The sequence below is a fragment of the Artemia sp. Qi Xiang Cuo genome, chromosome 1, assembly GCF_049724085.1.
Source record: "Artemia sp. Qi Xiang Cuo chromosome 1, ASM4972408v1, whole genome shotgun sequence".
NCBI classification, from domain to species: domain Eukaryota; kingdom Metazoa; phylum Arthropoda; class Branchiopoda; order Anostraca; family Artemiidae; genus Artemia; species Artemia sp. Qi Xiang Cuo.
The window spans coordinates 21,502,778-21,529,332 of record NC_142794.1 but is presented as its reverse complement, the minus strand read 5'-3'; the positions used below and the strand labels follow the sequence as shown (position 1 = coordinate 21,529,332).

Genomic DNA, 26,555 nt, shown 5'->3' with positions numbered 1-26,555 from the left:
AAGCCACTGCTACACTGTTCATCCGATCGCCAAGCTGCTTTAAGAGGCTGTTGTGTATTTTTCCGAAGGCTTTAGGCATAAATGTGTTTGCTCCCTCCCCCCCCCCGGGTCATATTAATACTTTTCGCACTACTGAAATTAGAGGCCCCCTGAACACAAATACTTGACAGTTCTCTTGTTCATATTATTAACATTTTCTGGATATTAATTGTCCAACAAAGACCAAAGTGTAAGCTAAAAAACACTTTTATGAATATTAAGTATCCAACAAAGCCCAACGGGGTAAGTTAATTCACATTTTCTTTAAGTCACATGTGTAAGTTAATAATCCTAACCTAATTTTCAAATATGAAAATTATTTAATACAGGAAATACCTAATTTTCATACGGGAAAAATATATAAAGTAAAGTAAAAAAAATATAGTCAAGTAAAAAAAATATATATATATATAAAAAATATTAAGTATAACGTGGATAAAGTAAAAGATTATAAAAATTATAAAGTAAAAAAAAGTTATAACCTGGATAAAGTGAAAATATCTAAAACTAAAAATAAAAACACATAGTGGTCACGATAGACAGTGCAGTCCTTGGTTAGTTAAAAAATATGACCTGACTATTCCATATCTTCACAAATTTCAATTTTTCTGGGGAGCAGGAAATGAATTATTTTTTCACTTTCTAACATATTTGGAAATGTTTTATTATTATTTTCTTATTGGTATTTTACTCTTTTTGGTAAATCTTTGAAGACAGAAAAGTATATACTTTTACATTTCAACCGATCAATTGTCGTACGTGCGATGACGCTAAATTGTCCAAAAAGCTGCGGCAAAAAGAAACAAAATACTAATTTACTACATTTAGCAGCCCTGGAGGATTCATACATCTGCCAAAATAAAGCATAATCCTCTTGTTTGGTAATAGATTGCCGATTTAATTTTTTCAATCTCGGAGCAGTTTTTTTCGCGTATTATGCTAGAGCCATTCTAGAGAGGAGTTAGATCTCTTCTAGAGCTGCAAGTCAAAAGGAGTAGTAATTTCTTGTATAAAATTCTGATGTTAAACACTATATCAAAATAGTGGATATTATTACTTTTATATTGTTTTTTTTTATACTAACTTAGCTTTGGGCAATATTTGTAATAGGTTTCCTAAAAACTTCTTTTAGGATTTTAAATTAGAATTGATTTTTAACTGACCCTGATTGTAGAAATACTCGAATCATCGTTTAGATACCCGTTGCTTAACGGATATTCGAAGATATAAACATCTTCATAGTCGATTTCGCTTCCCTGTTGACGAGTCCTTGAGAAGCTGGCAGATCGATCTTGCTGGAGCAAGATCTTTTTTCAATTATAGGCGATAACGATATTTATTTTCAAATATCGTTCTTCCTAATGAAATTTAGTGAATAGCGGGTACCCGTTAAGATAATAGCGGGTATCCTTCAAGACAATAACGGGTACCAGTTAAGACACCCATTACTTAACGAACAATTGAATATACAAATAAAATTTCAGGTATTAACAGTGAATTATTCATTTTAATGGAATTTAGTGAATAACAGGTACCTGTTAATACAAATAACGGTTTTGAACGGCATTTAAAAACATAAATATATTTCAATTATCGACATCGTGTAAACAATGATTATTATACTCTATGTTCCTTATGTTATAATGTTATAGTGATTATTATTAGGTTATATGTTATGTAATGTTACATATGTAATATGTTATGTTATAATGATTATTATACTTTATGTCGTAATTGCTTATCTTTAGGTAGTAATTCTTTTAACCTACTTCCGTGTGAGACAGAGTTGTATATTAAGTCAGGTTCTCTCAACGTCAGGATATCCATTTCCTTGAAAACCAAGGTATTTATTGACATTTGAAATTCATGTCTCCTTAAGAGTTTAAGTGAATATAAAAGACAAGTTTCCATTGATGTGATTAGTTCTTATTTGGTCCTCATCGTGTGAACATTTATTCTCCAAACTCTAATATATATAAATAATTACTTTTATACTTCATACAAACTTTATGAAAGTTGGAGACGCCTCCAACAACTCCAAACTTTTTGGAAAGTTGGAAATCCAAATTCGAACCTCATATTTTCGGCCAACGGTAGCATAATGCTGCCAAAGAAGACAAGCAAATTAATAGGGCTGTAAAAGAACATACTGGAGAAATAAAAGAGAAACTTTACATCAAAATTGTTCTTCCTGATGGAATATAGTGAATAACAGGTACCTGTTTAGAAATTTAACGGGTACCCATTGCGATACCTGTTTGATATCGGGTATTTAAATTTTAAATGCCTTTATAGTTATTCGCTTACCTGTTGACGAGTCCTTGAGAAACTGGCACGGGAGATCGACCTTGCTGGAGCAAGGAATTTATTCTCAATTATAGGCATTGAATCGTTCTTTCTAATGGAATCCCTTTGTATAGCCACAACTGGCTGGGTCATATTTCTGGGTAGTCCATTGGGTGGCTGAGTGCCATTTGTGGTGAATTTATTTTCGCTTTCTCTCTTCACAATTTCAGTTCCATTTCCAATTGGATCTTTCTTCAATGAATCAGGTTCATTAGCAGCTTTTGTTTCACTAAAACAACATTTTAGTAATAAATAATACATCAAATACAATGAAAGGAAAAAAAAAGAAAAATTAAACCGTTAAATTAAAGAAAAATAGATACTTTTCAAACACTATAATCAATAATGATAATAAAAAAGGGCGGGGTTTGGGGTTTTCTATCAACCATTGAGCTTTTATCGTTGCTGGGATAACTCTTGGTCTTTCGAAATATTTGAACTATTCAGCTTAATAAATCTGCTTTAATTATGAATGTCTGCTTTTTGATTTTATCTTTCATTGTATTTTATGTAGAATGTTCTAAAGTAGATACTCTTTATTAGAGAGGCAGTAGCTAACAAAAACTGGTCATGACGACATCAATACATCAATGACGACGTCGATGACATCAATCTCATTTTTCGCAAAATACCTAAACAGGGCATTTTTAATGAAAACAACCCTCTAAAAAGGTTTTTTTTCTAAATCTAGGGGGAACATATCCTTCTCCACCCAAAAAACTGATTAAGCCCAAAATACTTAGTACATTTTTATGGATTTTTCACGATATTTTCTAAAGAATTAATTAGCTATTTTGGGGATAAAGTTGTTTGCACATGTATACCAACGGTATATCATAATATCTACTAAACGAAAATTCTTTGCGCGCTAAAATCCATGCTTGCCAGTCGTCAAGAGGTCTAAAATTTCTCAAGGACGACCCAGACTTCTGATCGTTACAACGGAACACCCTTTGATTATCGAACATCGCAACCGTAAGGTGCCTTGAAACATGATGCTTTAAAGGTGTCTCACATACTATAAGGTGCTTCAATATCCACCTATTCTTGACAAATATTAACATCATTATTTTGTCAAAAATCACAATTAAAAGAATAAGACACAAACAAACGCCAAACGTCACGTCTAAGTAATACAGTCTGAAGTACAAAATTTTAAGTATGTTACCGCGAAAGACCGAAATTTGGCGAATGTTGACATTCACCGGTGAACGTCCGAGATAAGGATATTTAACATATATTTCGGACATACACCAAGTGACTATATGTTTGTTGACCCGTCAGCTTTGTCAGTCTTATGCAAGGTTTGATGGTGCCAGGTTAGGTTGTTAGGTTAAAAATCTCAGAAATATTCGTTATTCGCCATTACTGCATGGTGAATGTCAGCAAAAACATAGTCGCTTGGTGTATGTCCAAAATACTGGTTAAATATCCTGGTTAAATTCTGGTGATTAAAACTGGTTAAATTTCGGACTTTAAACGGTGAATATCGACATTTATCAGAATTCGGTCTTTCACCATAACCAGTACATATCTGTTGATTTTCTGGATTATCTCTCACTAATAATACTATGTCAAGATTAGGTCAGCTTACTTCATTCCTTATGCCTTTAAGATTAGGAAACTAAATGTACATTTTTCGCGCCAGTAATGTAACTATATTGTTAATGAACAACTTTTTTAGTAAATCTTTAAAAGTGGATGTCACAAACCTGGCAGTTGCGCCATCCTCTTCATCATCATTTGGCTTTTGTACTTCGAGAACAACATCTTTTAGCTGCGATTGAGAGGTAACAGTCAAATAATTAGTTTCTTCTATGATCGGTTGCAGTGCATAGCTACTTCCTCTATCTCCAACCTAAAACCATGGTCAAAATGAGTAATAACTCAAAACTAGACAGATTTAGAATTAAAGTTGAAACCTTATCAAAAATAGAGAAGAGAGTGGAAAAGGCAGAAAGACATTAGGGAGAAAGGGAAAGAAAAAGGGCATAGGAAGAGGAAGGTTGTCAGAATAAATTTTCGACAAAATAGAAAGGCTTTTTTTTCGTGTTTCCATTACTTCTTAGCTATATCACCTGTTTCTCTAATTACCACTTTCGGAAGCCAATCTACAAAGAGCCAAAGTGTACAATGTTTTTGCTAAAATACACGTGGGAAACCTTTCCGAGCTCAAGCTCATCAACCAATACCGAATCTTCATTCTAAATTTACTCAACTCTTTACTTCAATTTATGAATTTATTAAAATTAAATGATCTCAATGTTTTGTATTGAGAAATACAAATATAATATAATAACTATTTTGAAAATACACATAACAACTCATATAAGAATCCTACCTGTTCTAGGTTCAAGTTAGAATGGACACCAGGGTCGGTGTTTAAGGGTCCTTTTCTTCTTCTATCATAACTAAATTCAGGTCTATAAACTGCACTGTGAGATCCGGCCAAAGAGTCGAGTTCTTGTTCCCTCTTCCCCTCGTAATCAGTTTGGTCCTTTGACTCATGATAAAGCTGTAAAGGGCGCATCAGAGCTCCGAATACCTAAAAATATATATAAATATAGTATGCTAAGCGAAGAGTAAATAGAAAAAAAAACATAGAAATTATTAGAAAGTTAATTTAAGTAAAGAAGTGAGGTAAAATAAAAGGATAGTAAATAGAAAAATCTTCGGCACTTTAACATGGATGTGATACAAATTCAAATCTAGAATTGTCATTGGCAATGCAGCGTTGTACCTCCACTTTCTGCGAATTTTAAGTATTTTCCTAAATTCCCCCGAAAAAAATTGGATTCTCCAAAATATGTCTGAAATTTAACATTAACGAAAGTTACCGACTTGTATTTGATGTCAACATTTGTGTGTTTATGAATACCCAATGTTTTATAGTATGATAATGTTAATACACTATGATATTAACATAGTTATGATAATAACTATGATATATACTATGATCTTAATATACTACGATAATATAGTATGATATATGATAATGCTATATAGATTTTCTTTAGTATAAAATTGACATTGTGATACAGATTGATATCTACAGGCACCATTGAAAGTGGAGCGTTGTACCTCCGCTTTCTAAGAATTTTTACGGTATTTCCCCAAATTCCCCCAAAAGAAAATAGGGTTCGCCAAAACCCGCCTAAAGGAATTAACGTTAATGAAAATGATCAATTTGTATTTGGTGTGTGTTTATGAATACCCAATTTACTTTCTAGAAACCCCTCGGGGGCAGTGTTTTCGTTAACCAATATGGGTCTCCCCGGGGGAATTTCCTAGCGAGCTACCCGCTCGCTTATGGTTAACCACCCATAGAAACGAATTTCGGCATCAAATGATAGCTCTTTTATAAAAAAAAAACAACTTTGTTTTAACTGCATGATTCTAGTAAGGCTACATTGCGCGACTGCGCTGCAGCATATTCTCTACGTTGCAACTTTCTGCAGAATGCTTCTGAAATCTAATATTCAGCAAATTTAGTCTCACTGATTTCGTTTCGCTTACGCTCAACAAATCACTCAACATTCAACTCAATACTCAACAAATATTTGTGGACGCAGAATTCATATAATAGTTTCCGGAATTGAAAACTGGTTGGCAATTTCAACGCAAGGCTGTTGCACGAGCCGTCGTGCCTGTTGCGGCAGTAGTGTCGTTATAGTGTTTTTAAGTATTTTTTCGGTATTATTGCTTTGATGGGGGATGTGGTTGTGTTGAAGAGTGAAACGAGAGCCGTAACGCGTCATTAAGAGGAATTGCTGAACTGTTAACCTAAGGGACTCAAAGTGCGTCTTTGCAAAGAGAAGCATAATTAATGTTTATTTATTTCAATTTACGCTAATAAACCCCCATTGAATCTTAAATTAGTATTATTTGCGTTCTTCTTTTTTTTTGTGCTCCGTCTTTTTGCTTTTTTGTTGTCACAGATTAGTGAATAACTAAATAAAAACAAGCTGAGATTAAGCTTAATCCTTATATTATTTCAATTTGTATTTTCTTTAGAATGCAAAAGTGCAAAAGTGAAAGAAAACAGGCAAAGAGGAGTTGAGTAGCTTTATTTTAGAACAAATAGCATCTTAAGCAGAGGGCTAGAGTCGACACTCACTTTTACATAATGGATCCAAAAAAAAAATCTCCGTAATAATGCACGCAAGGCGAAGAAGATAAATAGAGATAACTCACATTAATTTTGGGAAAAAAAAACAAAATACCAATATTTAGCATATATACTTATATTCTATAAGTCTCATTATTAATTTCTACTCTAAATAATATATTTCACGGAAATTTGAGCAACAAGTTGTCACTGGTCCAGATTTTTTTTTTTTTCTGCGAACAAGAAAGGCCACTGAATGAGCAAATGAGCGTTTTAATTTAGTAGTTGACAACTTCTAAAGGGAACAAGCTAATTGATTGTTCAAAGGGGTTCTGCATTTCAACCTGATGATATCCAATTTCACCAGTGATTGATGAGTCGTCGAAATTTTATATATATAAATTCATTTATGGAAGATTCATATGCGAAAATAGAAATATCACAAGAAATATTAAATATATAAATATCATACGCGACATTCCATACATGGAGAAACATAATATATGGAAAATCATGCCTGGAGAAAAATCATATATGGAAAATTATTACCTATTTTCTCAATGTGTAGCTTTGATGGGCTTTAATGCTTAAATAGCGTTAAGGTAGAGGAGACCAGCTATAACTGAGACACTTCTATAACTGGGACATTCAAATTTTTAGTGTCTTAATAACCTTTAAAAAAATCCAAAAAACGCAACTGAAGAACTGCCATCTAGTAGCCCACATGAGTGAAGTTTGATCAAGATAACAGAGTTTCTTCGAAAAGTTTGAAAAGTAAGTTTTTATGGTTGTTTTGTAAATCTTTTCCGAATTTTCAATGATTGGCCATTCCTGAACGCCTGAAGGTAGGAAATTAATACTAGTTGCAGATGATGGTGTATTCATCTAGGTTTAGAAGGTGCTAAGAGTTTGTGCTTACCAACGCCATCATCGAGAAAAGCCAAAAAATCCAAAAATAGTGCCACCAGGGAGCACTAGGACAACTGGTACAGTGATGACTGGGACACCATGTCTGGCACATTCTGATTGTGTCACAGGTGCACCCCTATATATTTATATATCATTTAATTAAAAATTATGTTTTAATAAACTGTTTGAATATCCGTGTATAATCTATCGTATATAAAATTTTCCAGTGCATCATTTTTCATATATTAAATTTCTGTGCATGAAGTTTCGGGTATATGAAACTTCATGTATGAATATTCCGTGTATGAATTTTCATAACATTAAATTTCGTACTTCCGTGATTGATTGCAATATTGGATACAAAAAAATCATTTGAAATATTTTTTAAAAATGGATAACAATGGAAGGAAAAACAACAATTTGATTAAAAGAAACATCCTAAATATCATATTTTATGATTTTCATTTTTTTAGCGCTTCCTTTCAGTTTTTATATATCCCTAGGGATATATCTAAGACCATCAGGGGGGGGGGGGGTAGATGCCAGAAAACCAACTACGATTGCGAGCAGCATACGATTGAGAACAGCATAAAATAAGGAATCTACTGGTACTACTTGTATTTGTTTAACATCTTTCCTTTACATGTGGCCAACCACTAAACTAATACAAAAATGACACAGCGTTAAGACACTTTTAAAATATAACAACCGAAATGATACAATTTATTTCATAATCTTTGAACTGCTCTTAGCATATACAAGTTTTTCGTTGTATATTAAATCTTTGGACATGAAATAGCTAAAACAACCACAAATCAAGCATCCAGCCTGTGAGCACCTTGGTTGTTACCCGGTGAACCAAATTTATTTTTCGGACCATTAACCTCTTAAAAAAAAAGATGGTTAGACAGCCTTGTTTGTCCCAAATGTAGGTTGAGAGTCTTTTCGAACTCTGTGAAATGTGAAGGGTGCAAATGCTCGTTCCATGCAGGATTGGAAAAGTGTGCCAAAATTGATATAGCTAATTGGAGTGAAAGCTGGTGTTGTCCTGACTGCTCCTCTAAGAGAATTTCCACCATACAGGTAAATTCTTTAAACTCACCTGTTTTACCTTCACCTCGCACCCCCCGTTCTCCAAATTCAAGAGCTAGGATGCTTAATATCCTAAAGGAGCTCAAATCGCCGTTGCCCTCCCTCTCGCAGGAGTTGATTCCAGCTTTTCCCTACCTCCAGCATGAACTGACGTCCCCCCTCTTGAAGTTGCTTGTCAGATAGAGGGTACTGCCGTTTTTACCGTTGACCCATCCTCTACTCTTGACACCACCAATGGAAAACTAAAAACCTGCTTATGTGAGGTTTCTGTCCAGTCCGAACCCTACTCACTTTCTGCCAGTGAAAATATTACGTACCTAAAACCCTGTGTTAAAGACTTTACATGCCAGACATTAATTTGCTCTACTAATCGTGAAAGTCTTAAACCAGGCTCTGCGTTGTGGCTTTTGAAATTAAAAGACAGACTAGAAGAGACATTAAAGTACATTTCGCCCATTATTTCTGACCTCCTATTGGTGATACAAAACAATTATATTCCTCCCCAACTAGATTTCTTCAATTTTTCCGACAATTCTTCTTCCCTTCAACCAAGCAAGACAAACTCAAAAAATAATGAAGATATTCAAGTGAATGTAAAAAAATTAGAAAATGCTAATCTTGCCTTACCAAATTCATTCGAGAGGTCAAGTGCAGTCAACTAGGTTTAAACCAGGTTATCAATAATGCCACTGACAGGAGTCAAGATAAAATATTGAGCCTGAATCAATTATTCGTGAACAGAATCATCCTTCAATTTTCGACTTAACTTCAATTACTATGGCAACGGAACAAGTTCCCGAATATACGATGGCTTCCGGTTGTATGAAAAAAATTAAAAGGTGATGAGGACACTGTTATTTTAAGGAATAACAAAGTTAATGCTAATTCATATGGTGAGGATGGCATAGTAATTGTTTTTGAGAAACTTAAAAAATGAAAAAGTGAAATGAAACGTAAAAAGTGAAATGAAAGAAAAACGCAAGAATAAGCAGAAAAAAAATGTGATATGTCACCATTTTAATCATGGTCGTTGTAAGTTTCGCAAGCAGTGCAAGTTTTTACGTATTTGTCGCAATTTTATTTAGGTATTTGTATGTCCGATAAGTGCAGTTTTGATCATGTTAACCTTTGTCCTGCATTTAGCTTGTTTTGAAAAATCGTGTTGTTTTGCTCACGTATCACCAGTCTCAGAGGGTAAGTTTAAAATCCAAACTTTTTTAGGGCAACACCGAAAGCATTCGCGACCCCCTCCTCCCCTGTTTCATGTTCCAGTCGACTTCTAGCCTTATCCCCCTGCATACTCAATTCAGAGCAACATACCCCAGGAATCCATCCTTCGAAAGTCTCCTCCGTCCCAGGTACGTACACTGCCCGGCCGATCCAACCCTTCAGGTCATTTTACGCAATTCGGACTATCCCCAAACCTCCCCTTACTCACATCCCTCCCAAAAATCCACACCCCACAGACATAAATCCTCCCCGTGCGTCCAAGAATTTGATAACTGGTTCTGGCTTCCTTCTGTCATTTGCCGAGATAAATCTGACCCCTCCCCTCTCAGACACCCGCCACCTTACTTCCTTTTCCCAGCATCATCTTGCCTTACAATACCCCCCTATAAAGAACACTCCCAATCGGACTTCTTCTCGTATCACCAGAAAATATTTCTCCCATCCCTCGCACTTTATTCCCCGTGGGAACCAATGTGTCTTTAGTCTGAGAGATCCTACATGCAAAAATTTTCCTGTAAGAAATAGTCTTCCCCAAAAATTATCCGCACCATCCCACAGTCCAAAATTAAAACCCACCCTAAGAATGACTGAAACTCAACGACAGTCACGTTTCCCCAGCCGCTTCAAATTTCCAAAATTTTTAATCACTAACACCGAAAGCCCTAATTTTGAGAAACTCCCAGAGCTCAAGGTCCTATCAGAATGAAATCAAATTGACGTTATAGCTGTTACCCAAGTTCAGTCTAAAGACCAAAGGTCTCTTCCTTTGTAAAATTTTTCAGAATTTATTAAGCTCCGTCCTTTGGATCACCCACTTGGAAAAAAAAGGTGGTGTCATGTTTTTTTCTAAATGCAACCTTTTCCCTAAAATTATTCCTGTTCCTAATTCATCTGAATATGATGAAGTTCTTTGGCTAAGTATTAGACCTGAAGTACTTCCCTGTCCCTATAATATCATTGCAATAGCTGTATTTTGTTACTCGCCAAACCAAAACATTGATGCAAAACGCAAATTTCTCCAGCAGTTACAGACCAGCGCTGATTGTGTTATCTCTAGGTATCCAAATACCGGACTTTTTCTGGTCAGTGACGCCAATGAACTTAAGATGAATTCAATTTGGTCCTCCCTAAGGGTTAAACAAATAGTTGAAATACCAACAGCTAGGGGAAATACCTCTCTTGATGTCATTCTAACTAATCTGAATAATTTTTACAGTCCCCACTCAGCTTTACCTCCATTGGGTGGGAATTATGATTTTTTCCCTCCTCTTGTCCCCCTCTTCTGATTTTAAGCATTCATTCTCAGTAACCTATGGCTATTACCGCCCCCTTCAAAATGCTGGCCTTCTTTCTTTTGGAACGTGGCTGAATACTGAGGATTGGCCAGATATTTATAATTTGTATGATCTGGATGAAAAAATCACTACCTTTCACAAAAAGCTAAACAATAAATATCCACTTTCTTTCCCAGAAAAAAGATTTAAAAAGTGCTCCAGTGACAAACCATTCATTAATCAGCCCATAAAAGCACTAATTAGAAAAAATTGAATCTTTTTAGAAATGGTAAACTGGATGAAGCAAATAAACTAAGACAAGCAATTAAAAAGGAAATACGTAAATCTGCCCAATCCTTCTACAAGAATAAGGCCAAAGAATTGTTTACCAATAAACCAGAAAATTGGTATTCTGAAATAAAAAAAGTTGTGTGGTAGGAGTCTAGACTAGCTTGATTTCAACCTACCTTAATCCCCAGAAGTTGACGCTAATAATCTTAACAAGTTCCTTGCTTCCATCGTCCAGAGCCTTCCGGCATTGTCTTATCAATTACCTACTGACGGCCAACCACCTGCTTTCCCCTCCATATCTCCGTCTCAGATCCAAAGAAGAATTGGGAAACTACGAAAAACAAATGTCTGCCTTTCAAATATCCCTTTTCCTTTAATTAGTGCTTTCAGTGACTTCCTTTCAAAGCCCTTGTCTGGTATTTTCAATGAAATTACTGAGTCTGGCTAATATCCACAAACTTGGAAACAAGGTATCATAACCCCCTTGAAAAAGAAAGACGGAAAACCTGGTTTTGAAGGTGTTCGTCCTATATCACTCACTCGTATATTTTCTAAATTTTATGAAGGATTCCTTGCAGACTGGCTAAAGGAAAAGATCCTACCTCTCACTGACCTGAGACAATTCGGGAACATCAAATCCACTTCTACTTCTCATTACAATGTTTTTCTTATTGACTCAACTGGGGAAATTCTCGAAAACCCAAATTGATGGCTAAATTTAATTTCCAATGACCTTCAAAAAGCTTTTGACCTTGTTAACCACAATATTTTAGCTGAGAAACTTATAACTGATTTCAATATTGATTCTTTCCTGGTTAAATTGGTTGCCTCCTTTTTATCAAATAAATCACAAGTAGTCAAATACAGGAATCATTATTCCAGTCCCCTCCCTGTCCACAGTGGAGCACCCCAAGGTACTCTCCTAGGTCCCCTCCTGTTTTCTGTTATGATAAATAGCCTCGCTAAGGAATTTCCCGAAAGATTGAAATTTTGTGGATGACCTAACGGTTGTTAAAACCTGCTACAGAAACTTAGCAAGCGACCCTATGAGCATCCTCTAATGACATTGCAGATGAAGCTGCAGACTTAGACATGAGAGTAAACCCCTAAAAATCTATGATAATGCCAATATGTTTCCTTTAAACACCACCCCTTTTCCTATCCCCCCAGATATTTCTGTGTCTTCCTTTAAATTACTTGATATTACAATTTCCTCTAATTTAAAGCGGGATATCCACGTTAAATATATTGTCCATAGAGCTAATGCGTCCATGTCTCTCCTTAAGCTCTTGAATAAATTCAACGTCCCCCATTCCATTCCTTAAGGATCTATACAGTCAGCCCACATCTTGAATATGCTTGTCCAGTTTGGCATCCTGGCATCTCCCGTGATGAATCAGAAAAAATTGAATCTATTCAAATAAGAGTCCTGAGAATAATTTTTAAAGAAGGTAAGGTAACATACTCGCTCCTTCTAAAAAAAAGCCAAGCTGGAAACTCTTGAGCACAGGAGAAGAACGTTGTGTCTCCTTTTTGCAAAAAAAAATGCAATAATAAACCCTCGCACGGAAAACATTTTCCCCAAAAGACACTCTCCATCCAGACACCACCTACCACGTGCTGTTTCTGTACCCGTTCCTATCTTGTCCCGTTTCTGTTGCTTGACCCCCAGGTATGAAAAAACCTTTGTACCCTTCATTACGGATAAAATAAACCCATAGTTTTCCTTCTTTTTTTGTGGTACTGGTGATACCCAAGTTTTATGTTTTGTTCGATTTTTTTTTCCTCCTCCCTTTTATATGTTATCTTTTAAACCCTATAATGCTAATTTTATTTCACTCTTTTTAGTTTCTACCTTTTTCAGTTTCTAACATTTTGCCGCTTAATTGTTTTTGACTAATGAACGGTTCTGCCATTTTGATATTATCGTTTTTGGCGTTGGTTTGCCAGTTTTTTAGTTGTTATGCTTTTTTTATGATTTTTATTTTTTGGATTTATGACTCCAAAATAAGAATTCAGTCCTTCAGGGCTTGTGATAGACGTTTTATGAAATAAATATCTTATCTTATCTTAAAGCCAAATTTCTTCCATTTACGCAAATCCATACTTACACAACAATTGAGTACAAGGCCACTGATAATCAAATGAGCTCCACGCCAGCCGTAGGAATCTTGGAGCCAAGCTGCGAAAGGAGCACACAAAAAAGTTCCAAAGCCTGAGCCACATACGGCAATGCCAGTGGCCATGGCACGTTTTTTCTCAAAATAAAAATTGACTAGCATAAGGGCAGGTAAGTAAATCAAGCCAAGGCCAATTCCTGAAAAGAGAGAATATTCTTAAAAACAGAGATCCAAAAAATTATGAGTCCAGTTTATATCCTTCTGACGGGTTTAGAGTGAAGGATCGAAACATACGGAAGCTTTTTTTATATTTGCGTCCCATTGCCTTTAAAATAATGTATTTTTCTGTTGATTTAAATTTCTTTGTTTCTGCAAATATAAAATGTTTACATCTTTTCACTCTTACAACAAAAACAGAAATCTAGCAACTTGATTACAATGTAATTGTAGCTAAATTGGAAGAGAACGTTTACATGCAATATTTTTAGAAAAAAATCGTTGCCAAAACTAAGGACAGTAGAAAAAATATTTTGCCCCCTTTCTCCAAGCATAAAATTCTAAGTTTCCTTACCCCCTTCAAAAACATTTATAGTAAATTTCAACTTGATCCCACAGCCGTGACACAAGAACAGGATATTCTATAAGAAAATTTCGTTATCTTTATGAAACCAGGCCAAGGCCGTACCGAGGGAGGGGAGGGGGTTCCCCCCCCCCAAAAAAAAATGTGTCTGAGTCGTAAAAATGTAACAAAAATAGATATAAACAAATATGTTATGTATTTTTGTGTAAACATCCCCCCTGGGTACGGCCTTGAACCAGGCTATATGTAATTTGCAAAATGACAAATTTTGACGTAGCTTCAGACATTAAAAAAAAAAAAAAAAAAAAAAAAAACTCCTGTGAGTATCGGAAATATACTGAAGGTTCTGTCGCTTGTTTGGTTCGCAGACGCTAACTGCTGTGTAGCATCGCGGTGATTGGCTGGCTGGGAGTTAACGACATTTCCAATTATAAAGACTAAGTTTTTTTCCTGGGGGGTCCTTTGGGCTGATCTCAGGGGAGTGGTGATCCCTCCTTCTACCAGAGCGTAGATTTGGCGATATTTTTTCCATCTCTCCTTTGCAATTGATTTAGGGGCATATGAAGGAAAGAAGTAATTTTTTCCTCATTATTAGAAAATCCCAACTCCTTTAGGAGGAATAACAAAAATGAAAAATAAAACAACATAAATTTGATAATTAAAGTTTAAAATCTTATCCATCAAAATTAAGAATAAAAGCCGGTAGCCGTTGAAAATTTTGCAGTTTGAATGCACCTCGTGTTCTTCTGAATACAAAGATTTAGAAACAAAATTGCAGAATTCTGAGAATTAGAAAAAAGAAGAAAAATATAAAGAACTAGAAAAGAAATATACAATAAAATATATGCAAAATATACAATATACAAAGAGTGGCTAAGAGGATGCGATACCTTAAAGAATCTCCCTATCTCGTCCATCAATTGTTTTTTTTTTTTGGTCTGTGTGGCCAAACTATTTAGAATTGATTGGGTGGTATGCCACAACTTGTAGAACTAGGATAAGAGATCTGAATAAAAGACAGACAACTAAAAGCCGACACATACTTTCCAGAAAAACTTTTTACTCCAATCTTAGAAAAACCATTTAATTCCCCCATTTTGTGCCAGTGATAGTGATATTGTGATCTAATGAACCTTACATCATTATGCAAGCTTTGAAATATTCCTGTTAGGTCAGGCGTTCGCCAATGTGAAGTTTTATCAGCCTATTTATTCAAGATGTGCATTAATTATATGTTGACTAATATCGAATCTACCTGTTTTCTAGCCTACCTGTTCTAGCATCTGTTCTAGCCTACCTGTTCTACCTAGTTTTCTAGCATCGAATCTACCTGTTTTCTAGCCTACCTGTTCTACCTAGTTTTCTAGCATCGAATCTACCTGTTTTCTAGCCTACACCAACATCCCCTATGTCGTTTGATCAGACAATCTCTTGATGCTTAGTAGAAAATGAGCCTGGTCCACTCGGTTGATCTTGTTTCTCATCTTTTTCTAATATTAGATTAGCTCTGAATGTTGATAAATGTATGTACCTAGCAATTGATGTAAAATCACCATCTACAGTTTTTGCACTGCCATGTGGACCTACTTCAATCCGATGTACAAATTCTACAAAGTGACTTGGAATCCATATTTACATTATGCTGTCTGGGCTCCGTGGAAAAGCTATTGTCGACATTAAACAAAAGGTTCAAATAGGCTATGGGAAAATCGCCACTAATTGTGGTCGTTACTCACGTCGAGCGTTTGCTCGTCTTTACAGTACCCCTTGTGATCACTCTGTTTTATTTAAGTTTGGTATGCATCCTCTGCTCGAGAAAAAGCAATTAAAATCAATTCGAGTGATACATTTTCGGTATCTGAAATACCTACTTCATTTGCCTCGATCCTACCGTAATCACGCCATTGTTAGTAAATACGGTGCTATGGATATTTCTGTGTCATTCGAAATATTAAATACTGTTTTAGCTGATAATGCTGTTTTTTGTCGCAGGGTTGTTCCCATCTGCTAATCCAATTGTTTTGCCGCTAGTGGTTTTGTATCATATTTGTGTAGATTGAAGTTTCTTTCTTGTTTCTTTTTCCTAGTACTCTGATTGTATTTTTTTGTTTCGTAGTGGGTTGGAAATTAATATAAAGAGTGATTTTTACTTTCTCAACTGAAAGGGGTAGAATTTTCCTGTTCAAGTTCAGGAAAAGGCAGTCCCTAAAAATATTCTAGCATACCTGTTTGGAAAAAGTTAAAAATCCGCTCAAAGGAAGTATCATTTGAGTGATTTAACAGTTTTGGGAGTTTCCTGTTGTGCTACCCACCTTGACTGAAAACCTTACTGGCACATGTGACATACTATTTATGATGTATGTACATTGAATAGATAACACTTTGTTTAACAATTAGTAAGAGATTATACTTTTTCTTTATTTTAAAGTAGCCTGTTGTTAGCATTTCGAACTGTTGACGCATTCAATATCCCTTATCAATTTTTACCAAAATTGTTTTGAGAATTCCCTGTGATGCTTGGAAAATTCACTAAAGGGCCCTTTGTTTTAGAGACGGTTATTCGACGCTGAGACTCGCAAAATAATTTTTAAGATATCAAATGGCCTTAATTTACTTTTACTTAATTCATCCTTCCTACCATGAAAATTTAGACAAATAATTCTGTTTTTTTCCCTTTGGAAATCTTAAGAATAGCTTTTTTCTGCCCTATAATTGAAAGCTTTTTTTATTTCAAATTAAGCATTTCTTTAAACATGCTAGAACTTACCAGACTACTAACTTACCTCTCATAATACCGTACGTTAAAAAGAGTATTCTGTCATTTTTTATTGTCACCCCTTCCAAAAAATTTAATGACATTTCGCCTGTCCTATACATGAAAGGTTTATTTTTAGATTCAGTTCAATTGTTTTCAAACATGCCAGAAGTTACCAAATTGCTTACTTACCTCCCATAATACCATAGGTTAAAAAGAGTAAATAGATGTTGGTTGCCTGGGACGCCAAAACAAATGCCAAACATCCAACAATAGCTCCAATTATCAAAGTCAGCCTACAACCAATAACGTCCGAAAGTGCACCAACGAATGGACCTTAAAAGAAAACAAAAACAAACCCTAGTTTTTATATCATTGAACGGTACTTGTCAATTAGCTGGAACCCACGCGATATATTGTACACGTAAGATGCTTAAGAAACTAGTCAAACGGGTTCCTTTCAATAGAGAATTGGATTGCATACTGTGGTTTGTCATTGCGTTTACAATATTTAAACTTTTGTTTTCTGGAGTTTAGGGGGGGAAAGGTACCTAGGTTAGGTTAGGCCACGTATTTAACATATGTTATGCTTTACCCCCTACCCCCCTAATGTGCAAATATATAGCCCAAATTTGTTTCTAAACTATTATATTTTCATCATATTTTGTTTTATTTCATTAGCATTCGCCAAACTTGACTTCTTTCGTGGGTTCCAGTTAATTGACAAGTACCCATTGAGCATAAACTATCGTAGACTAAATGAAATAAAAAAATTTAATTGTGAAGATTGGTTATAATTAATAACAATAAACATAAATAAATAATACGAGTATAATATACTAATGATAATAATAGTAAACATAATATAATGCAACTATCTAATAATAATAAACATAATAATAAAAACAAAAAATAATAATATAAATATTTAAAACGCAATTTATACTAGAAGGCAAGTAGAAATGAGTACTAGTCTCAGGAATTTCCCCAGCTTGTAGAATTTCTCCAAAATTCTTCTTTCTCGTTATTTTTATCTAATTGTTTTTACTGATAAGATTGTCTCCTCAAAAAATCCCTTCCTTAAATCTACCAGTTCTTCGCGTTACCCAACAAAATACAAAATTTTTCCCCTCTTTTATATTTTTTTTCAATATTTTATTTTTGAGCGTATCCATCAATTTAAGGAAACAAAGCATAAAAATTTTTGAGCGTATCCATCAATTTAAGGAAACAAAGCATAAAAATTTAACACCTAAGATAGATTTGTGTTCATAGGTCCTAAGAACTAACTACTTGTATAAACAACAAGAAAACTAGTAAAACTGGAAAAAGAAACACAAATTAAAAGAATACATATTAATGAAAGTAAAAAAAAGGTAAAGAATACGGCATTGGACTTTACAGTCCCTACCGGCGGTGCTGATATCCGTTTCTTGGCCCTTCAGCCAGGAAGTACAATGGGGGGTTTAAGGCCAACCATCCTGTGCTTTCGCACACCCTTCCTATTTACCTTCCCCAGATTTCTCCAGGTACCCATTTAAAGCTGGGTAGACTCTGGCTGAGATTACAGAGTCACGCCACTGACCCCCATCCCATCCCCAGCCACTTTCATTCATTAATGAAAGTGGCAATGCAGAAAAGAAAACAGAGATAGAGAAAAGAAAAAGATCGGTGCGTTTATCGAAGCTGACAAAAAAGAATAAACAATAAAAGTCAGTATTCAATAAAGGTTAAAGAGACCCCTCTTTTTTCAATAGAGATATAGTTTATTCACAAAAATCAACAAAAAAGCATGAAGCCCAGTGACCTGGCCTTGTATTGCCAATAAAAAAAAAAAACTTACATCCACTTACATCAGTGCATTCGGGTTCCTATTTTCACAACAACAACAAAAAATAAAAAATATCAAACATATAGGGCTACTTGAGAAAAAAAAAAATTGGAATTAATAAACCTGTAGGCAATGGTGCCTCAACTGCTCACGGAAGCCAGACCTTTCAGCAATATCCCTAATAGAAGATGGCGTCTGAGACCACAGTACCGGGAGAATATGACAAGCAGAGATAGCAAACCTCGCAAACTCTCTAATCGGCCTTCTATACATACCAACCTGTCTCGTTAAATGCCCACGGACATCAGCAGCTGTCTCAAACATATGACGAAGACACATTGGAGCAATATTATTAATAATATCATACATTAGCTGAAGCTTATAAAATAAGCACAACCTGAAAATGGTGAAATACGGATTCGCGAATAAATATTTGTAACTATGGCAAGTTTATCGATTCCATAAATAGCACGCACAGCTGAATTCTGGAGAACACGCAAAGGTTTCAGGTGAACATAAAATGTTCCAGACCAAACAGAACAACAATATAGTAGATAAGGATGGACTAATGAAGATATAAAAGACGCAAAACTTTCCGCAGAAACTGATGCTTTAGCTTCCTTATCATACCTATATTCCATGCTACTTTCGACGATATACACTGTAGATGCTCTGAAAAACTTAATATTTCAACAACTATTAAAATCGGTCTTGAATCAACTATATAGCCTACTAACCAGGTTTCGTGAAATTTCACTAAATATTTTAAAGCCGTTGACAGCTTCAATTTTAAGCATAAAGAAGGAATAAAAAAAAAAAATGATAAGACGAAAGCCAACAAGGACCCCAAAACGAAGAACAAAAGAGAGACCAGAGAGAAGAACAAACCGGTGAAAGTGCTTAATATTAATCATCATAAATCAATGTAAATCTTAAACCAGCGTTATTATAAACGTGAATGCAATCATCATATAAACACTATTACTACTAACAACTCACTGAAGCATCAAGCCTCCTGAGACCAACAGCTACGCATGCTCCTCCTCCATCCAAATCTATTCAAAGCCTCTCTCTTTACACCCTCCGAAGAAGTTCCAGTTTCCCTAAATCATTCCTTCCGACATCCTCCTACCCCATTCGAGGATAACGTGCTTATCGTGTGGCCCTAGATTGTTGGCCGACAAGGACAAGCTTTGGCAATCTGTCATCCCTCATCCGGCGAACATTTCCTAGCAAACTCAACCTTTCTCTCATTATAGACATAGAAAGCGGGAATGAACTATATTCGTATGGCTTACTGTTAGAAATACGGTCAGTCAGACGCGTGTTCAAAGCAATCCGTAGATAATTTCTCTGGAAAACAGGAACGCCCACATTTCAGAACCATACTTACCCCCTTACATCACTGTGGCTTCCAATATTCTAATCTTCGTTCGCAGATTTATCTTCCAAATCTTCCAAACTTTTATTCAACAGTGAAAAATCACAAAGGGCCTTGGCTATTCTACTTTAAACATCTTCATTCTACCCAGGGTCTTTACTAGTAATACTACGAAGTTAAGTGAAGCTATTCACTTGATCTATATTCTCGTTACCCAGCATCTTTTCTTCAAATTTACTTATTACCATTCCTAAGCCTTTAGAAAAAAAGCTTTAAGGTTCAGCCCTATTCTCAGCAATTTCCCCAGCTGTGTAAAATTGCCCAAAATCCTCCTTTCGCATTATTTCCATCGATAGAACTTTCCCCCAAAAATCCTTCCCTTAAATCTATCGATTCTTTGCATTTTCCTATAAACTGCAAAAGGGTTCCCCCAATATAACAAAAGAATAAACAACATGAAACTTGGAAATTCATTAATTAAGGTCAATTGGTTAAGACTAGTTAATCAATTAATGAAATTAATTAAGAATAGAACTGCCGACTCAAGCCGTAAAATTTATTTTTTCGAATTATACTTTGCTCCGCGAACCTTTCACCATCTACTACTACTACTGAAAACTCATCGCAGCACCCAGCCGCTTGAGGCCAACACAGTTACGCAAGCTCCTCCTCCATCCTAGTCTATTCAAAGTCTCCCTCTTTACACCCTCTTAGGAAGTTCCCATTTCCCTGTCACCATCATTTGATATATTCTCAAACGACCATAGGGATGCGAATAACCCATTTGTCTAAGTACAATTTTTGTCTCAATACAATCTTAGTAATCGAGTCTAAAATTAGAAATAACAAAAGCCCACAGTAAATGAAAAAATAGCTTTAGATGTTAAAATATTTTCATCCAATGGAAAATCAAGATTTTCGGCAGCTCTGGAACTTCCATATGGAAAGGAAGCTGCCTTAAATTTCGATTCTCTTTTGGCTTAGTACATCTCCCACAGTCATTCATCTCAGTCTCAGGGGAAGGGGGGGGGGTTCTACTGATATTTCTAGAGACAAGTGTATTGAACAAATGGTAAAGGATACGTTGAAAATTACAAAGAAAAACATTTTTTTTCTGATTTTGCTCAATGCAGAGATAAAAGGAATCTTTATATTGATTGAATCTACGAAAATGTTTTCAAAACTTCAGCCTATTAATAAATCAATTAATTCCACTATAAAAAAAAATCGTGGACAATCAATTAAAAAGCTGCAACTGCTTCCAGGCAGCAACGACACTAACAGAGGATAAAAATAATCAAATTTTAAATTCCTAAACTCGTCCACATTTTTTTAAATAAAAGTAAAAAACAAAGAAAAAGAAGCTTGCTTCAACAAATTTCCTAGCTCATCAGTATGAATTGTAGTATATTTTCGATAGAATACTAAAAGTTTTCTTAGAAACTTTGGAAGCTCTTTCAGAACTTGTTTTTATTTATTTAAAAGAAAGAAATCCGTATAAGAAGAAAATAATCCCAATTCCTGGAAAAATATATAGATATACACTATATGTCCGTTTGTAAACAACTGTACATCTATAATACTTTATCTGAAATCATTTTTCTGGTAAAAAGAAATGGCTTCAGAAAAAATAAAACAATAAGAAGACAAGAGATCAAAACGTGGAAATCACATTTTAAGGTCAATATTTTGCAATTTTACAAGGACTGGGTTCTTATGACCAATCTAAGGAAAGGGGAATTCTCCACTATTCCCTCTCGTTTGCAGATATGCTGTAACAATAACAAATATCAATAAAAAAATAAATAATGCGTGCTTATTTTTTTTTACATTTAACCATAATCTGCATACACCACAAAAGAAAACCCATCAATCACTTGGTTTATAAAATCACCTTTCAACAACAATCATCAGGCACAGCTTACTTAACCCTGAATCACACCTGATTGACGGAAACCATACCTTACCATTCTAACGATCTGTTCAATAGAGCATTGGTAGCTGACAGGCTGATGACTGTTAAGGCCAATCGATACCTTAAAAGCCTTTGGTGATCCTCAGCGTCGACTGACCGTCTCAAAGACATGGGACCCATTAGTGAATTTCCCCAGCAGGGCGGAGAACTACAAAAGCTGACCTCAACTCTAATCTTATTCACAGTCAACCCGCAAGCATTCGAATATCACGGTTGCAGCAATGGCTGCAACCTAGTAAAGAGCGTACCAAGGACCAAAGTAACCAAAAGTTTAAAAATACTTTTTTTTGAAAAACAACTGACTGGTGAGAAAGTTTTTCAGAATTCTACAAATTTAGGGAATATCACGACTCAGTTTGTTTGAGACAGTTTCTCAAAATTACATTGCAAAAACAGCGCTCTTTAATTTCATCAAAGAACTGTTTTTTTTCTAAATTAATCAAGTAAAAACCTGCTTGATATTCAGATGATTAATGAGAAAATATTAATAGAGTTACGCATATTCTGCTACGGGTACCATAACCGTCAACTGTATGGGATGAATATCTATTTAGAACAAATACAAAAAAAGCAGCATTTCATGTATTTGCAGCAAGTTGTGTCAATAATTTGGCTGATTACACTTGTAGCAGTAAGCAACAATTATAACAAAAATAACGTTTGATGAAAGACAAACAAAATATATAAAAATAATTAAGATTAAATATAAATATAAAAATAATTCATTTTAGATATTTAAGATTAAATATTAAATATAAAAATAATTAAGTCAAGAGAACCATGGTCATTTTCAGCCAGTTAAAAAACGAAGCGAAAAGACAAAAATAGAGAATTTTTTTTTACTAAGGTTTCACTTGGAAAGGCTAGTCTTTTTTTCTTTTCTTTTTTTTCAGCACTGAGGAGGGCTTAGCGGAAATCCTTGCCTAAATATTTGTTTCTGTCTTCAATTATTTTTTCAACTGGCTGAAAATCATCCTCGTGAATGAGTGGCTGAAAAAACTCAAGTCTAAATGGTATTTCAGTTTCACAAAACTGAAATACCATTTACACTTGCGTTTTTTATTCGTTACCCTTTCACCGTTACTCAGAAAACGTCATCCTATTTTAGTTTTGTGTTTTGTTTTAAGGTTTTTTATATTTTTATCAGTTTTATTCTGCACTGAGGACGGCCAAGCGGAATTCTTGACCGAAATATTTGCATAATTTTTCAATGTTTTCACTGTTTATTGTCCTCGTTTTCTCCTTTCTTCGCGATTTTATTGTTTAAAAAAGTAAATCAAACAGAAATCAGTCATATAAGTTCTTACCGACAGTCATGTAAACTCCAGCTAATAGAGAGCCAGCCCAAGCAACGACTCCTTTTCCAACTGCGAATTCATTTACAAAATCACCTATGAAAACGCCAAAAGTATAGCAAGTTCCATCAACGATTAAATTGCACATGAAGGAACAAAAGACAATGACCCACGCATATCCTCCGTCCACTGGTCCAAGAACATATTCGTCCATCTAAAAATAAAAGCAAGTATTAAAAAAATAATCAAAATACAATAAATAATTATTCAACTGAACTATGTAGCAAATACATAACTCAGTGCAATACCACTTTTAAAGAATCAAGGACAGTAAAAATGGAACTTGATAGTTTGACTTGGTTACGAGGGGACTTAAGCCACAGATTATGCATTAGATTTCACCAGATACCTCACTCTTAGCAAAATGCATGGAACGACGTGTTCCTCAATTACATTGGCTATCCAACAAAACTAGCCCGCTCGCGCAATGTCATTGGATTTGATTGGATAACGCTCCGCCCGCATTTAGATCCGATAACGCTCCCCTTGCTCAATGTCATTAAATGTCGTCAACCTTAAGAAAGCTGGCTTTAGAGGTTTGCAAAAAGATTGAAGTGATAAATATGTGTAAGTACCAACAATCTGCGCTTACACAGTCACATGGAGCCAACCTTTACAAAAAAGTAAAAATTAAGAATTCAATTTATAGTTGAAAAGACCTCTATATGCATTTGTGCCATTTTTAGTACCAAACGGCACCAAATTTATAAACAGGAACGTGGGTGAAGATTCCAAAAAAGAAGAGCTAAGATCAGATGGCACAAAAAAGTCTTAGAAGGTGTAGATGTTCTAGGAACCAGCAGATTGTTACTGTCTGAATTTTTACATACGAAAAGCGTAGTTAAATCTGAAACAAAAAGTTTTTTTGCTTGTTTTCAACGTTCAACGCTCAAACACAGAAGAAAATACGATACTACATATATATATATATATATATATATATATATATATATATATATATATATATATATATATATATATATGCATATATTTTCCAGTTTTGTATATTGTAAAACTTAATTGCAGATCTGATCTTATGGCATCAAATTGCAGAACTCCATGGCGAATCCTAGTTTGTTCGTTGGAACTTCACTGCCTGAGAGAATATACAGTTCATGTTAAACAACATGCCAGTCCATTCACCTCTTGTCTTGCCATAAGCCCCATACCCAATTGCTATCAGGCATTCAGTAGGAGTAACAAACCTGGTATTCATCTCCAATCCCACTCAAAAACTGAAAAGACTGCTGTTTATGTTACACTAGTGCCTAGTGAGACTGCAATCAGATTTTCCTGCAGTATTAGTTACTGTCAATCAGAGTTTGTGAAGAGAAACCTTCTATTTAACCACCTCTACTCCCATGTAAGAGATTCACATGAGATACCACGTCCTTTTAGAAGTTGTAGTAAGAATTTTTTAGTACAGAGCTCCCTGCGGTCTCACATCTGCAGAAAATTGCAAGATAATGCGGCTAAACTGCCTGTACACTCCCCCTGACCAAGGTAAAGATCGTGTTGAAGCAAATAAGTTTCCTGAGTCTCTAGACTCGAAAATGCTGGACTTGAACTAAGATGAAATAAGGGGAGCTGGTTTTACAGCTAAAAGCAGCACACCAGGATTAAGACAAACATCTTCAGGTGACTCTGGTATCAATGCTATTGAGCCTAGAAGGCAAGCACTTGCAAATGGACTTACTTTGCTTCTCCTTCAATTAGAATCACAGAAACATGTAGCTTCAGAACTTGTAGCGAAAGAACTTAAAGAAAGTGTTGCTAAATGAATCTCTTCTGTTTCTCAGCCAGATTTGTTTGAGAAAATAAATGACGAAATTGAATGTCATTATATGCATGATCATTTACTGCTTGTTACGACCCTACCACTGAGATCTAAGTACATGAGAGACCAGTATTTTAACAGTTGCAGTACTGTGGTACCGGAGCACGTCTGAATTGGACTTGAAAAGTATGGAAACAGGAGATTTGTTCAAGCAGTTTCAGTTGCAGCCACCTTGGAGAATCTTTTCAAACACAGAGGACTTATTTCATTTCTGACAGATTGGTATCATACTTCAGAAAAAGGTGTATATAGAGACTTCTATGATGGTGACTGTTTTGCTTCTTTGTATGCTTCTGATCCTGAAATGAAGAAAAATGTGATATTTCTTCAGCTCTACCAAGATGAAGTACAAATGAAAATCCACTTAAAAAGTCTACGTCAGGAAAGTACAGCGCTCTAGCTTTTTATATGAGAGTTCTCAACTTCCGATCTTGGCTTCGAGCAAGGCTAGAGCTAGTGCAGTTAGTAATACTAGTACTGGCATCGAACTTCAAGATTATTGGTCCTGAAAAGATCTTCAAAAAGTTGTGAATGAATTACTGTCTCTTCGCACTGAAGGTATTTTGATTAGTGGGACAAGGTTAAAAGTTGTTTTCTGTATATGTAGAGACAGCTTGGGTCCAAATTTTATTGGAAGGTTCGTGAAATGCTTTAACCGAAGTGTGCAGAATCCTTGCAGAGTCTGCATGTTCTCCGGAAGCACTGCAGCTAAAGACTATTTGAAAAGTCATTAATTGGAAAGAACTAAAGTATCCTATGATGAATCTTTAAAAAAGCTACAGGACTCAAATATTAGGAAACAGTGTGAAAATGGCGTGAAGTTCAATTCTGCTTTCAATATCTTGCCCAACTTTCATGTGACAGAGCTTACATTACCGCCATGCATAGACTATGACTTGTATGAAGGTGTTATGAAGGGGGATGCTTGTGATGAAAATGCCTGTGATGCCGTTGATCCGGTTATCATTGTCGTCGGCGAGTAGTCACAGCTCAGTACACGTTATTCATTGGATTGCGTTTCCACGCCGTCTGATTTAATTAGTTTTGACATGTTAAATAGACTTCTATTTAAGTTTCTACATCTTCAAGTGCAATAACTTCTGTTTTTTGACAAGAATATTCAGCTTCTGTATTACATAAGGACCCATTGGTGTCGTAGAAATATTCATGGTGCCAAATTTACCATAATTAGTTTATTGATGACAAGAAGATCAGTCAGTACATTTGTTTAATTGAATGGATTAGGTGTGGTTGGATTCTTCACTTTTTTTTCCTCCCCATTGGTTCATGATGTTCTCCTTAACCTCACAATAATTGCGAAACATTTGTCTGCGCGCTATCCCCAATATATATTTTCATTCGTGTGTACTTTTTTACTTCAGAATTCTGGCTTTTATTTTCCAAACAATGGTAAAACAGTTTCTAATGCCCT

The 26,555-nt window shown here is 35.2% G+C and overlaps 1 protein-coding gene across 3 annotated transcripts in view; it reads right to left on the bottom strand.

Annotated features, from left to right (window-relative positions):
• The window catches only part of LOC148956111 (monocarboxylate transporter 14), an 84,487-nt gene that overhangs the window by 20,651 nt on the left and 37,281 nt on the right, over positions 1–26,555 (bottom strand). For all 3 annotated transcript variants that reach the window (XM_089094599.1, XM_089094670.1, XM_089094756.1), the window contains exons 4-9: positions 23,239–23,440; positions 16,937–17,080; positions 13,401–13,606; positions 4,727–4,930; positions 4,098–4,243; positions 2,347–2,614 (exon numbers count right to left, since the gene is read on the bottom strand). In XM_089094599.1, the coding sequence (XP_088950725.1) occupies positions 2,347–2,614; positions 4,098–4,243; positions 4,727–4,930; positions 13,401–13,606; positions 16,937–17,080; positions 23,239–23,440 (1,170 nt within the window). The remainder of the gene's footprint in view (positions 1–2,346; positions 2,615–4,097; positions 4,244–4,726; positions 4,931–13,400; positions 13,607–16,936; positions 17,081–23,238; positions 23,441–26,555) is intronic.